General features: G+C 49.8%; 1 protein-coding gene across 1 annotated transcript in view; it reads right to left on the bottom strand.

The window, feature by feature from the left end:
* Positions 1 to 15,469, bottom strand: part of LOC120050316 (phosphatidylinositol 5-phosphate 4-kinase type-2 alpha-like) — a 35,013-nt gene that overhangs the window by 2,843 nt on the left and 16,701 nt on the right. The window contains exons 2-8 of the mRNA XM_038996894.1: positions 14,012 to 14,109; positions 13,432 to 13,528; positions 11,640 to 11,792; positions 11,249 to 11,395; positions 11,104 to 11,142; positions 712 to 825; positions 241 to 478 (exon numbers count right to left, since the gene is read on the bottom strand). Coding sequence (XP_038852822.1) covers positions 241 to 478; positions 712 to 825; positions 11,104 to 11,142; positions 11,249 to 11,395; positions 11,640 to 11,792; positions 13,432 to 13,528; positions 14,012 to 14,109 — 886 coding nt within the window. The remainder of the gene's footprint in view (positions 1 to 240; positions 479 to 711; positions 826 to 11,103; positions 11,143 to 11,248; positions 11,396 to 11,639; positions 11,793 to 13,431; positions 13,529 to 14,011; positions 14,110 to 15,469) is intronic.

Below are 15,469 nucleotides of genomic sequence, written 5' to 3'. Positions count from 1 at the left end.
CACCTACTTCCTAGGAACACCTGAACACACAGGATTATCCCTACACCTACTTCCTAGAAACACCTGAACACAGGATTATCCCTACACCTACTTCCTAGGAACACCTGAACACACAGGATTATCCCTAGATCTGTAATGACATAACACAAGGGATACCGGAGAGCTACAAGGACTGTCATCTATACTGTTGATCTAGTTGGTATTTCTCACCATCTCCTGAACCCCTCCCTCTCCACTCACCGTCATTGCTCTTGATGGCATAGACGTCTATGGTGGGGTCAAACTCCCCGGGGGACAGGGGCTTGGTGCTGTCCAGGGTGTTACTGGGGGAGTCAGGGGGAGTGCCAATCCCTCCGTCACTCTCCCCCTCATCGTCCCCCTCGTTGTCCTCACTCTCCACCTCCTCCTGCTCAGCCCGCTCCACGTCATGGATCCCCACCAGCAGACTGTAGTCCATCAGCTTCAACTGGGCCAGGAACTGGAGAGAGGGAGGGGTGGGGGAGGGAGGGAGAGAGAGAGGGAGAGAGGGAGAGAGGGAGAGAGGGAGAAGAACATTTGTTGAGGGAGACCGGATTAATCCAGACCCAATTATTAACTCAACACACACACACACACACACACACACACACACACACACACACACACACACACACACACACACACACACACACACACACACACACACACACACACACACACACACACACACACCTCCACGTCTTTACGTAGCTTCTCCAGGAACATCTTCTTGTTGTCGTCGTCGATGCAGATCTTCTGTCCATCATTGACGAAGTCGTTGTCCTTGTAGGTGGGCAGCTCCTTGGCCTGACGCCCCACACAGAAACACAGTCAGGACAGCAGAGGAAACACCTGGACTCTACAGCTATTCACACTAATAAGAAAAAGTACCAGGATTTACACTCTTTAAAATGACCCTCTGACTCATTGAATAAATTGATATGAATCCTGTTTTTCTGTGACACCCTCATAGCAGCAGTTTGAAACAGACAGTGGGAGCTCTATGGGGCTTGTGAGTTTCCATTGGGTCATCTGGCTGCAGTACCATGTGTGACCTGGGGTCTGTGCGAGGGCGCTTGTGTGTAATGTGAGTCAGGAGGGGGCATTATTATGTGGTACTGAGGAAGGAGTGAGCAGGAAATGAGGTCACAGCAGCAGCTCAGCTCAGGGAGCTGACAGAAGCAATTCTACAGCAGCACCAGGAAATGAGCCACACACACTGAGCCAAGATCTAACACACAGAAATGGATACACACATAGAATAGTCACAGATGGACACAAATACACACACAGCAACAAACACACAGACCACAACCAATGCTGCCAAGGCCAAGGCACCCTTGCACACTCAAATGGGTGAATGTTGTAATAATGTGGAGTCAGAAGGAAGAGACACTAGTACCAGCTACAGATATCATCCTGAAAACAATATCCATTCCATATATCCATCCACCCATTCTGTCCATGCATCCTTAATCTCTCCCATCTTCCTGATCAACCCTCTAATAGGGCAATTATCAGTTCAGGTCAGTACAGACAAGCCCATACAAGCAGTATAACACGTACTGCACGTAATGGTTCACAGGTAGACTGGGTGACATGGTAGAGAAGCAGAACAGATGAAGTAGGATGCAAACAGCCAAGAAAGAGAGAGGGGGGGGGGTAGAGAGAGAGAGAGGGGGGGGTAGAGAGAGAGAGACAAAGAGAGAGAAAGAGAGGGGGTAGAGAGAGAGAGAGGGGGGGGTAGAGAGAGAGAAAGAGAGGGGGTAGAGAGAGAGAGAAAGAGAGTGGGTAGAGAGAGAGAGAAAGAGAGGGGGTAGAGAGAGAGAGAGAAAGAGAGGGGGGAGAGAGAGAGAGAGAAAGAGAGGGGGTAGAGAGAGAGAGAGAAAGAGAGGGGGTAGAGAGAGAGAGAGAAAGAGAGGGGGTAGAGAGAGAGAGAGAAAGAGAGGGGGTAGAGAGAGAGAGAGAAAGAGAGGGGGTAGAGAGAGAGAGAAAGAGAGGGGGTAGAGAGAGAGAGAAAGAGAGGGGGTAGAGAGAGAAAGAGAGAGACAGGGAGAGAGAAAGAGAGGAGGTAGAGAGAGAGAGAGAAATAGAGGGGGTAGAGAGAGAGAGAGAAATAGAGGGGGTAGAGAGAGAGAGAGAGGGGGGGGGGGGGAGAGAGAAAGAGAGGGGGTAGAGAGAGAAAGAGAGAGGGGTTGGAGAGAGAAAGAGAGGTCAGAGAAAGAGAGAGACAGACAGAGATAGATTATTGGCCCAGTGCACAAGGTCTTCAGTCAGGTGACCGGAGTCAGTTTTGGAATGGCATTATCATATAACTACAGGAAGTTTGTGACACATCGGATGTGACTGACGTCGCTCGACAGTGAATCCGCCTCAGCTTGGGGAGAGAGAGAACAGGAGAACTGCACCAGATCACCAACTGGAGTATCACAAAATACACAGCACAACCTCCAGGTAAATAAAACCAGCCCGTGTGGCTCAGCTGTGGGTACGATTCCCATGGGGGAAAATGGATGCACTCACTACTGTAAGTCACTCTGGATAAGAGTGTCTGCTAAATGACTACTGGAGTGTGATTAGTAGTGATTAGTAGTCAGGAAGGAGAGGCCTGGTGGTGCTCTGGTCTGGGCATGCTCAGACAACAGCTGTCCCAACCAGCCTCTCAGCCACGCACAGACCGAACGGTCATCCGTGTCAGCCACGCACAGACCGAACGGTCATCCGTGTCAGCTACGCACAGACCGAACGGTCATCCGTGTCAGCCACGCACAGACCGAACGGTCATCCGTGTCAGCTACGCACAGACCGAACGGTCATCCGTGTCAGCTACGCACAGACCGAACGGTCATCCGTGTCAGCTACGCACAGACCGAACGGTCATCCGTGTCAGCTACGCACAGACCGAACGGTCATCCATGTCAGCTACGCACAGACCGAACGGTCATCCGTGTCAGCTACACACAGACTGTGTCTGTGAAAATACTTTAAGCCAGGAGGTGTACTAAATTAGGGGATAGGGTGGCACTTCAGATGCACACTCACACACACTCACTGAGGTACAGCATTTCGATTTTTTATTTATTTAACCTTTATTTAACTAGGCAAGTCAGTTAAGAACAAATTCTTATTTACAATGACGGCCTAGGAACAGTGGGTTAACTGCCTTTTTCAGGGGCCTAATGACAGATTTTTACCTTGTCAGCTCGGGGATTCCATCCAGCAACCTTTCGGTTACTGGCTCAACACTAACCACTAGGCTACCTGCCGCCCCAAAATATACTGTCATAAGTGTGTGTTTATGAGAGGAATGGGAAGTGAAAGTGATTGGTTGAGAGTCAATAGCCATAAAGGAAAAGGGCAGCAGTATGAAAACCAGGTCCATCCTGCTCTTTACTAGGAACCCTGGAGCCGTCTTTACATGAATCTGAAGAAAGCTATGAAAATAAAATGATACAATTGATCTGATATATTGAGTATGACTGGCCTTGGTTCTACAATACGATTGAGTAGAGACAGAGGGCGCGAGAGACAGAGAGAGTGCGAGAGAGAGACAGAGAGAGTGCGAGAGAGAGACAGAGAGAGTGCGAGAGAGAGACAGAGAGAGTGCGAGAGAGAGACAGAGAGAGTGCGAGAGAGAGACAGAGAGAGTGCGAGAGAGAGACAGAGAGAGTGCGAGAGAGAGACAGAGAGAGTGCGAGAGAGAGAGAGAGTGCGAGAGAGAGAGAGAGAGAGAGTGCGCGAGAGACAGAGAGAGCGCGAGAGACAGAGAGAGCGCCATAGACAGAGAGAGCGCGATAGACAGAGAGAGCGCGATAGACAGAGAGAGCGCGATAGACAGAGAGAGCGCGATAGACAGAGAGAGCGCGACAGACAGAGAGAGCGCGACAGACAGAGAGAGCGCGACAGACAGAGAGAGCGCGACAGACAGAGAGAGCGCGACAGACAGACAGAGAGCCATAGACCGAGACAGAGAGCCATAGACCGCGACAGAGCCAGAGAGCGCGACAGAGCCAGAGAGCGCGACAGAGCCAGAGAGCGCGACAGAGCCAGAGAGCGCGACAGAGCCAGAGAGCGCGACAGAGCCAGAGAGCGCGACAGAGCCAGAGAGCGCGACAGAGCCAGAGAGCGCGACAGAGCCAGAGAGCGCGACAGAGCCAGAGAGCGCGACAGAGCCAGAGAGCGCGACAGAGCCAGAGAGCGCGACAGAGCCAGAGAGCGCGACAGAGCCAGAGAGCGCGACAGAGCCAGAGAGCGCGACAGAGCCAGAGAGCGCGACAGAGCCAGAGAGCGCGACAGAGCCAGAGAGCGCGACAGAGCCAGAGAGCGCGACAGAGCCAGAGAGCGCGACAGAGACAGAGAGCGCGACAGAGACAGAGAGCGCGACAGAGACAGAGAGCGCGACAGAGACAGAGAGCGCGACAGAGACAGAGAGCGCGACAGAGACAGAGAGCGCGAGAAAGAGAGAGCGCGAGAAAGAGAGAGCGCGAGACAGACACAGACAGAGCGACAGACAGAGAGAGAGCGAGCGAGTGACAGACAGACAGAGCGAGAGAGCGAGCGAGCGAGCGACAGACAGACAGAGCGAGAGAGCGAGCGAGCGAGCGAGCGACAGACAGACAGAGCGAGAGAGCGAGCGAGCGACAGACAGACAGAGCGAGAGAGCGAGCGAGCGACAGACAGACAGAGCGAGAGAGCGAGCGAGCGACAGACAGACAGAGCGAGAGAGCGAGCGACAGACAGACAGAGCGAGAGAGCGAGCGAGCGAGCGAGCGACAAACAGACAGAGCGAGAGAGCGAGCGAGCGAGCGACAAACAGACAGAGCGAGAGAGCGAGCGAGCGAGCGACAGACAGACAGAGCGAGAGAGCGAGTGACAGACAGAGCGAGAGAGCGCGACAGACAGAGCGAGACAGAGCGACAGACAGAGCGAGACAGAGCGACAGACAGAGCGAGACAGAGCGACAGACAGAGCGAGACAGAGCGACAGACAGAGCGAGACAGAGCGACAGACAGAGCGAGACAGAGCGACAGACAGAGCGAGACAGAGCGACAGACAGAGCGAGACAGAGCGAGACAGAGCGAGACAGAGCGAGACAGAGCGAGACAGAGCGAGACAGAGCGACAGACAGAGCGACAGACAGAGCGAGACAGAGCGACAGACAGAGCGACAGACAGAGCGACAGACAGAGCGACAGACAGAGCGAGACAGAGCGAGACAGAGCGACAGACAGAGCGACAGACAGAGCGACAGACAGAGCGACAGACAGAGCGAGACAGAGCGACAGACAGAGCGAGAGAGAGCGACAGACAGAGCGAGAGAGAGCGACAGACAGAGCGAGACAGAGCGACAGACAGAGCGAGACAGAGCGACAGACAGAGCGAGACAGAGCGACAGACAGAGCGAGACAGAGAGTGAGCGCACGAGACAGAGAGTGAGCGCACGAGACAGAGAGTGAGCGCACGAGACAGAGAGTGAGCGCACGAGACAGAGAGTGAGCGCACGAGACAGAGAGTGAGCGCACGAGACAGAGAGTGAGCGCACGAGACAGAGAGTGAGCGCACGAGACAGAGAGTGAGCGCACGAGACAGAGAGTGAGCGCACGAGACAGAGAGTGAGCGCAAGAGACAGAGAGTGAGCGCAAGAGACAGAGAGTGAGCGCAAGAGACAGACAGAGAGACAGAGAGCGATATATATATAGAGAGAGATAGAGAGATATAGATATAGAGAGATACAGTTGAAGTCGGAAGTTTACATACACTTTAGCCAAATACATTTAAACTGAGTTTTTCACAATTCCTGACATTTAATCCTAGTAAATATTCCCTGTCTTAGTTCGGATCACCACTTTATTTTAAGAATGTGAAATGTCAGAATAATAGTAGAAAGAATGATTTATTTCATCTTTTATTTCTTTCATCACATTCCCTGTGGGTCAGAAGTTTATATACACTCAATTAGTATTTGGTAGCATTGCCTTTAAATTCTTTAACTTGGGTCAAACATGTTGGGCAGCCTTCCACAAGCTTCCCACAATAAGTTGGGTGCATTTTGGCCCATTCGTCCTGACAGAGCTGGTGTAACCGAGTCAGGTTTGTAGGCCTCCTTGCTCGCACAGGCTTTTTCAGTTCTGCCCACACATTTTCTATGTGATTGATGTCAGGGCTTTGTGCTGGCCACTCCAATACCTTGACTCTGTTGTCCTTAAGCCATTTTGCCACAACTTTGGAAGTATGCTTGGGGTCATTGTCCATTTGGAAGACCCATTTGCGACCAAGCTTTAACTTCCTGACTGATGTCTTGAGATGTTGCTTCAATATATCCACATAATTTTCCAACCTCATGATGCCATCTATTTTGTGCTTCACAGTTGGGATGGTGTTCTTCGGCTTGCAAGCCTCCCCCTTTTTCCTCCAAACATAACGATGGTCATTATGGCCAAACAGTTCTATTTTTGTTTCATCAGACCAGAGGACATTTCTCCAAAAAGTATGATCGTTGTCCCCATGTAGTCTGGCTTTTTTTAATGGTGGTTTTGGAGCAGTGGCTTCTTCCTTGCTGAGCGGCCTTTCAGGTTATGTCGATATAGTACTCGTTTTACTGTGGATATAGATACTGTTGTACCTGTTTCCTCCAGCATCTTCACAAGGTCCTTTGCTGTTGTTCTGGGATTGATTTGCACTTTTCGCACCAAAGTACGTTCATCTCTAGGAGACGATGAACGAGTCTCCTTCCTGAGCGGTATGACGGCTGCGTGGTCTAATGGTGTTTATACTTGCGTACTATTGTTTGTACAGATGAACGTGGTACCTTCAGGCGTTTGATGAACCAAGGATGAACCAGACTTGTGGAGGTCTTGGCTGATTTCTTTTGATTTTCCCATGATGTCAAGCAAAGAGGCACTGAGTTTGAAGGTAGGCATTGAAATACATCCACAGGTCACCTCCAATTGACTAAAATGATGTCAATTAGCCTATCAGAAGCTTCTAAAGCCATGACATCATTTTCTGGAATTTTCCAAGCTGTTTAAAGGCACAGTCAACTTTGTGTATGTAAACTTCTGACCCACTGGAATTGTGATACAGTGAATTATAATTGAAATAATCTGTCTGTAAACAACTATTGGAAAAATGACTTGTGTCATGCACAAAGTAGATGTCCTAACCGACTTGCCAAAACTATAGTTTGTTAACAAGAAATTTGTGGAGTTGTTGAAAAACAAGTTTTAATGACACCAACCTAAGTGTATGTAAACTTCCGACTTCAACTGTATATAGATATAGATAGATATAGATAGATATAGCATGCCTGGCCTTGTTCCTTACGTCTCTTACGTGTTTCATGGCGCAGTAAAAGCGCGTGGCGATCCGCAGCGTTTGCAGCCTTTGCTGAACGTTAGATTTGGGCCGCGGAGGCGCATCCTCAGGAGGGCGTGGCTGCTGGAAGAGGGGAGCGAGGGGGGGATGGAGGAGGAGGAGAGAGCCGGGGAAAGGAAGGAAGGAAGTTGAAAGGAAAGTGTTTAAGAAATACAAACTGTATTAGTTTAGTTTAAAGCGCGGCAAGGAGAGAGAGCTTCTGAAAGAGTGTACAGCCTGGCAAGTGCTGCTGGAAAAGCAGAGGTCGCAGGTTCAATTCCCACAGGGATCACATACAATCTAAATTGTATTCTGTCACTGAACCGCAAGTGGCTTTGGATCAAAGCGTCTGCTAAGTGGAATATATTTGAAGTGACATCATGTCTCAACATTCTAGCTCGAATGGCAGAGTATTCAACACATGAAGCTATGTCAATCAAATCTGTCAAATAAAAACCCAGGTTGGATGTGAGGACAGCAGGACGTGAGTCCACAGCACAGTGAGGTTGGCCAGGGTGTTGGAGAAACAAGCCTGGAGACGCAGGAGCATGCAGAAAACATGCATGAGAGAGCGAGAGAAGGGGCATGCAGAAAACATGCATGAGAGAGCGAGAGAAGGAGCATGCAGAAAACATGCATGAGAGAGCGAGAGAAGGGGCATGCAGAAAACATGCATGAGAGAGCGAGAGAAGGAGCATGCAGAAAACATGCATGAGAGAGCGAGAGAAGGGGCATGCAGAAAACATGCATGAGAGAGCGAGAGAAGGGGCATGCAGAAAACATGCATGAGAGAGCGAGAGAAGGGGCATGCAGAAAACATGCATGAGAGAGCGAGAGAAGGGGCATGCAGAAAACATGCATGAGAGAGCGAGAGAAGGGGCATGCAGAAAACATGCATGAGAGAGCGAGAGAAGGGGCATGCAGAAAACATGCATGAGAGAGCGAGAGAAGGGGCATGCAGAAAACATGCATGAGAGAGCGAGAGAAGGAGCATGCAGAAAACATGCATGAGAGAGCGAGAGAAGGAGCATGCAGAAAACATGCATGAGAGAGCGAGAGAAGGAGCATGCAGAAAACATGCATGAGAGAGCGAGAGAAGGGGCATGCAGAAAACATGCATGAGAGAGCGAGAGAAGGAGCATGCCGAAAACATGCATGAGAGAGCGAGAGAAGGGGCATGCAGAAAACATGCATGAGAGAGCGAGAGAAGGAGCATGCAGCCAGCCAAGAGCGCTTGTTGTTTTTGTGTGAAACACCACACACACACACACCGTACCGCCGTTACACACACACATTACGCCAGCTAACAGACACCAGCTCCACCGTACCTTCATTCACCCCTCCAGTATTTCTGAATACACAGCACGGATACATCTGTCACAACTTAGACTGGAATTACACAACCTAACCTCAGAATGTAGAACATGTGTGTTTCTAAAGCCAGTCTGAACATGAGCGTGAACATACACACGCGTGACCCCACTCAACATACATATACTCAGCACACACGCGTGACCCCACTCAACATACATATACTCAGCACACACGCGTGACCCCACTCAACATACATATACTCAGCACACACGCGTGACCCCACTCAACATACATATACTCAGCACACACGCGTGACCCCACTCAACATACATATACTCAGCACACACGCGTGACCCCACTCAACATACATATACTCAGCACACACGCGCGACTCAAAACGCGGGCGACACCCCCACTCAACGCGCGCACGGGCGACACCCCCACTCAACGCGGGCGACACCCCCACTCAACGCGCGCGCGGGCGACACCCCCACTCAACGCGGGCGACACCCCCACTCAACGCGGGCGACACCCCCACTCAACGCGGGCGACACCCCCACTCAACGCGGGCGACACCCCCACTCAACGCGGGCGACACCCCCACTCAACGCGGGCGACACCCCCACTCAACGCGGGCGACACCCCCACTCAACGCGGGCGACACCCCCACTCAACGCGGGCGACACCCCCACTCAACGCGGGCGACACCCCTACTCAACGCGGGCGCGACACATAAATACATTTCAATCCATATTTTTTTTTAAATGTATTTCCCATATATGTCTGGGCACACCTACTCATTCAAGGGGTTTCTTTATTTGTTTGTTCTGCATTGTGGAGTAGGGGTGAAGACAACAAACCTGTGAAATAACACACATGGAATCATGTGGTGGCCAAAAGAGTGTTACATATCAAAATATCTTTCATGTTTTGGGTTCTTCGGAGTGGCCGCCCTTTGCCTTGGTGACAGCTTTGCACGCTCTTGGCATTCTCTCAACCGTTGAGTGTGGCGCGACCCCACACACACACACACACACACACACACACACACACACACACACACACCACACACACACACACACACACACACACACACACACACACACACACGACTTCACTCAATGTGAGAAGGTGTTTAATGTAATGGAGCCGTGATGGTGGCTGGCCATAGCATGCTGTTTACAGATTGATGTTCACGCGTGTGTGTTTGTGTACATTATATGTCAAACTGTTAGGACAAACCAGTGCATAACGTGAAGGCCTGGGTAAAAGCAGCAGCAGGTTATTGTGGTCGTAGTTGCTGAACAAGTCCTTCCACATCATGGCTAGTGTTACCGCTGACCTGGCAGCAGTAATCATCTGCCTCTCCATGTAACTGCTGCTTCTGCTGTTACACCCGGCCCAGATTCTACTGTCGCCAGGGGAGTCTTTCACACACCTACCTACCTCTAACAGAAAAACACACCTCTCTCTCTCTCCACCACACACACACACACAGAGTCCAAATGCAGTATGCTGCAAAGTTCACAGTCTCACACGCCAGTTCACATCACACTCAGGTGACACTCAGAATCCTTTCCACACTGCAGGTTAAGTTCCTGCCGACAGGAAAGGTTGCAGCATCACAAAGCCTGTGGTCTGTTTGTACAACTACCATTAGCTGAATCAGAGCCATGTCCTTCAAATGTATGACTATGGGCTGATTCATTCATTCACTCCCACTCAGAGAAAGTCTGCTCTCATTACCAGAAAACCACCTCATACAACAAACAGCATCTGATCAAATAATCCAGCAATGTAAACACACACACACACACACACACACACACACACACACACACACACACACACACACCAAGCAGGGTACGCAATGGTACTGCTGTGGCAGTAGTAAAGTGATGGAGCAAACTGGACTGAAGACACAGAGCATGCAACAGTATGGGGGAGTGTAACGGGCAGGTAGCGGGGGTGTAACGGGCAGGTGGGGGGGGGTGTAACGGGCAGGTTGGGGGAGGGGTGGGGTGTAATGGGCAGGTACAGGGGGAGTGTAACGGGCAGGTGGGGGGGGTGGGGTGTAACGGGCAGGTAGCGGGTGTAACGGGCAGGTAGCGGGGGAGTGTAACGGGCAGGTGGGGGGTGTGTGTAACGGGCAGGTGGGGGCAGGGGTCTTAACAGAAAAGGGTAGATGGTTTGAATACCCCCCATGTAGTTGAAGACAGAATGGCAGGTCAGGTAGGTAATGGACAGAAGTGGTGTTGGTTTAAATCACCAGGTCTGAACACACAGCTCCCTCCCTCCACATGGTTGTATAGGACAGGGAGTGGCCAGGAATCAGAATCCATACTCAGTGTCTATATAAATACATTAAACACACCATGTATAGGTCCAGAGCTGGTTGTGTGTGTGTGAATGACTGTACCTTCTCCTTGTCGCTGGCCTCCCTGGCCACAGTGGAGCCCTGACAGACAGAAAGATGGCAGGCATTTTATTATTGATTTCCTTTTGTAAGCCTGTAACCCCTCCCTCCACGCCTCCTCCTTCCTTCCTTCCCTCCCTCCACCTACCTTCAGATCATATTTTTTGTAGACGGGGAGGCGGTGGGAGAAGATGTTCCTGGTGACGATCATGTAGGTCTCGTCTCCGTCCACCGTGAGGCGATACATCCCCAGGAACTGAGGCAGCAGCGTGTTGCCATGACACTCCACTATGAACTAGGAGGGGGGGGGGGGAAACTCACTTTGGTACTTCTATAGGCTTGTGTGTGTGTGTGTGTGTGTGTGTGTGTGCCTCTACCTGGTGGTACTTCTTGAGGATGTTGTGTGTGTGTGTGTGTGTGTGTGTGTGTGCCTCTACCTGGTGGTACTTCTTGAGGATGTTGTGTGTGTGTGTGTGTGTGTGTGTGTGTGTGTGTGTGTGTGTGTGTGTGTGTGTGTGTGTGTGCACGTGCGCCTCTACCTGGTGGTACTTCTTGAGGATGTTGTGCATCTCAGCCACATCCTCGCTGGTGATGGTTTTGATGACGTAGTGTTTGTCGTAGGTGGTGTGAAAGCGAGCGCCAGTCCGACCCTGAGCATCACTGTTCAACGGAGCCGCACGGGTCAGGGAGTTCTACAGGAAGAGAAGAGTCAATCACTCATTTCTAGAAACATATGAAACAGTGTTTGAATCTACAGAGAATGAGAGAGAGGAGAGAGAATGAGAGAGAGAGAGAGAGAATGAGCGAGAGAGAGAGAGAATGAGCGAGAGAGAGAGAGAATGAGAGAGAATGAGAGAGAATGAGCGAGAGAGAATGAGCGAGAGAGAATGAGCGAGAGAGAATGAGCGAGAGAGAATGAGCGAGAGAGAATGAGCGAGAGAGAATGAGCGAGAGCGAGAGAGAATGAGCGAGAGGATGAGAGAATGAGCGAGAGGATGAGAGGATGAGCGAGAGGATGAGCGAGAGGATGAGCGAGAGAGAATGAGCGAGAGCGAGAATGAGCGAGAGCGAGAATGAGCGAGAGCGAGAATGAGCGAGAGCGAGAATGAGCGAGAGCGAGAATGAGCGAGAATGAGCGAGAGCGAGAATGAGCGAGAGCGAGAATGAGCGAGAGCGAGAATGAGCGAGAGCGAGAATGAGCGGGAGAGAATGAGCGGGAGAGAATGAGCGGGAGAGAATGAGCGAGAGAGAATGAGCGAGAGAGAATGAGCGAGAGAGAATGAGCGAGAGAGAATGAGCGAGAGCGAATGAGCGAGAGCGAATGAGCGAGAGCGAATGAGCGAGAGAGAATGAGCGAGAGAGAATGAGCGAGAGAGAATGAGCGAGAGAGAATGAGCGAGAGAGAATGAGCGAGAGAGAATGAGCGAAAGCGAATGAGCGAGAGAGAATGAGCGAGAGAGAATGAGCGAAAGAGAATGAGAGAAAGAGAGAGACAGACAGAGAAAGAAAGAGAGAGAGACAGACAGACAGACAGAGAGAGACAGACAGAAAGAGAGAGAGAGACAGACAGAAAGAGAGAGAGAGACAGACAGAAAGAGAGAGAGAGACAGACAGAAAGAGAGAGAGAGACAGACAGAAAGAGAGAGAGAGACAGACAGAAAGAGAGAGAGAGAGACAGACAGAGAGAGAGAGACAGACAGAGAGAGAGAGACAGACAGAGAGAGAGAGACAGACAGACAGACAGACAGAGACAGACAGAAAGAGAGAGAGAGACAGACAGACAGACAGAGAGACAGACAGACAGAGAGAGAGAGACAGACAGAAAGAGAGAGGGAGGGAGGAAAGAGAGAAGATGGAGAGAGAGACAGACAGAAAGAGAGAGGAGGTGGACTGTGTGAGTATCAGAGACAGCTGAAGTCAGGTAGGCCTCCAATCCCTCTACTGCACCCTCCAATTGCCCAGCCCTACACCGGCGCCACCGTGTGTGACGACAAACACCTCTCCTTCCCCTGAGGTTGTGGCCCCCCTGCCCCCCCCCTGCCCCTGGCACACAGCTGATGCCCTCCAGAACCACCCCACCCTTCCTAGCCCCCTCCATGTCTGGTTGTCTTTCCACCTCCACTGAAATATAAACATGACACAGAGACAGCTGCAGAGGACCAGAACCAATGACCTATCATGCCAACACAGAACACAGCGAGAGAGACAGAAACCGAGAGAGAGAAACAAGACAGAAAGGAGAGAAAGTTGTTGATAAGATATGAAAGAAAGGGCAAGATTTGGGAGAAAAACAGAGTGGGAGAGGGAGTGAGATGTTCACTCTGTGTGTACCTGGAAATCTTGGTCATCGATGACAAACCTCTCTCTGAGGTTCCGGAACACCAGAGGACAGTACTCCTTAAACTTGAAATGGCTCGGCATGTTCTCCCTGCACACACATACATTTAACATTAGATAGCATTTACCTTAGGACCAGGAGTTCCCAAACTGGTGTGGCCCTCGACCCCAACATGTAAAAAAAATAAGTTATGTAATCAACAGCCAATGTTGAGACTATGACAGTCTATTACAAATCAGTCTGAAGGAAGTGAAATCAGAAAGGTATTTTGTATGATCTTCTGTTTAGAGAAGAACATCATGGATTGTTATTTTCCCCTCCGCCTGATATAGTGCCTGGTCTCGTGGTCATTGTAGAGGGAAACAGACATACGTGTTCCTGAGAGTCTTATCTTTCAGTGATGGGGTCATAATATTTTGTAGTTTAAACCATTCAAAAGATAGAGGCACATTTATAGGAAGAAAACAGAAATGGCTGTTTCTCTCACAAACTACTTTTAAATCAGGGTCATGACCCCTGGTTTGGGGAACGCTGGATTAGTGTGTGTGTGTGTGTGTGTGTGTGCACACTTACTTGTTGAAGAGGTGATTGTCCACCTTAATCTTGGAGTAGGCCTTGAAGTCATCAGGCATCAACATGATAGGGATCTGAACATGGCTCAACTCATTGATCTGAGACAGAGAGACAGAATCATGTATTTGTAGAATAGTGACTAAGCATAAAATCCCATCAGTTTGAACTGTTAGACCAGATACCTTTTCCTTGACCTCTGACCTCCATCCTCATCACATCCCCTTCCTCTGCCTCGTTAGCTCAGTGATCAACATCCTGGTTGTGCAGGCTTTGGTTCCAGCCCAGTACCAACGCCTAAAGACTAAGAACCCATCTACTGCGGCCAACAATCACCTTGACTAGACATGCTGCATTTCTACTGCAGACAAATGTCAAACACAGGATTTTTAGAATCTAACACAGAGTGTCGGAGGAGGAGGCAGGGACAGAGTTGTAGTCTAGTGAGCCTCCAGACAGCAGGATTTTTAGAGCCGCCTAATTATATTTATATTTATTCAGATTTTACAATTGTTGCTATTATTTACATTTTTGGTGTATTACTTCCCATGCATAATTGTTTATGTTGAACTATACACTACCAGTCAAAAGTTTGGACACATCTACTCATTCAAGAGTTCTCTTTGTTTATACTATTTTCTACATTGTAGAATAATAACTCATCCCAAACCACCTCAATTGGGTTGAGGTCGAGTGATTGTGGAGGCCAGGTCATCTGATGCAGCACTCCATCACTCTCCTTCTTGGTCAAATAGCCCTTACACAGCCTGGAGGTGTGATGGGTCATTGTCCTGTTGAACAAATGATAGTCTCACTAAGCCCAAACCAGATGGGAGGCGTATCCCTGCAGAATGCTGTGGTAGCCATGCTGGTTAAGTGTGCCTTGAATTCTAAAGAAATCACTGACAGTGTCACCAGCAAAGCACCCCCACACCTCCTCCTCCATGCTTCACGGTGGGAACCACACATGCGGAAATCATCCGTTCACCTACTCTGCGTCTCACAAACACACGGTGGTTGGAACCAAAAATCTCAAATTTGGACTCATCAGACCAAAAGGACAGATTTCCACCGGTCTAATGTCCATTGCCCGTGTTTTGTGGCCCGAGCAAGTCTCTTCTTCTTATTGGTGTCCTTTAGTAGTGGTTTCTTTGCAGCAATTCGACCATGAAGGCCTGATTTCACACAGTCTCCTCTGAACAGTTGATGTTGAGATGTGTCTGTTACTTGAACTCTGAAGCATATACACTGCTCAAAAAAATAAAGGGAACACTTAAACACCACAATGTAACTCCAAGTCAATCACACTTCTGTGAAATCAAACTGTCCACTTAGGAAGCAACACTGATTGACAATAAATTTCACATGCTGTTGTGCAAATGGAATAGACAAAAGGTGGAAATTATAGGCAATTAGCAAGACACCCCCAATAAAGGAGTGATTCTGCAGGTGGTGACCACA

The sequence above is a fragment of the Salvelinus namaycush genome, chromosome 7, assembly GCF_016432855.1.
Source record: "Salvelinus namaycush isolate Seneca chromosome 7, SaNama_1.0, whole genome shotgun sequence".
Classification (NCBI taxonomy): Eukaryota; Metazoa; Chordata; class Actinopteri; order Salmoniformes; family Salmonidae; genus Salvelinus; species Salvelinus namaycush.
The sequence above is the reverse complement of the archived record's forward strand: the minus strand, read 5'-3'. Positions and strand labels throughout refer to the sequence as shown.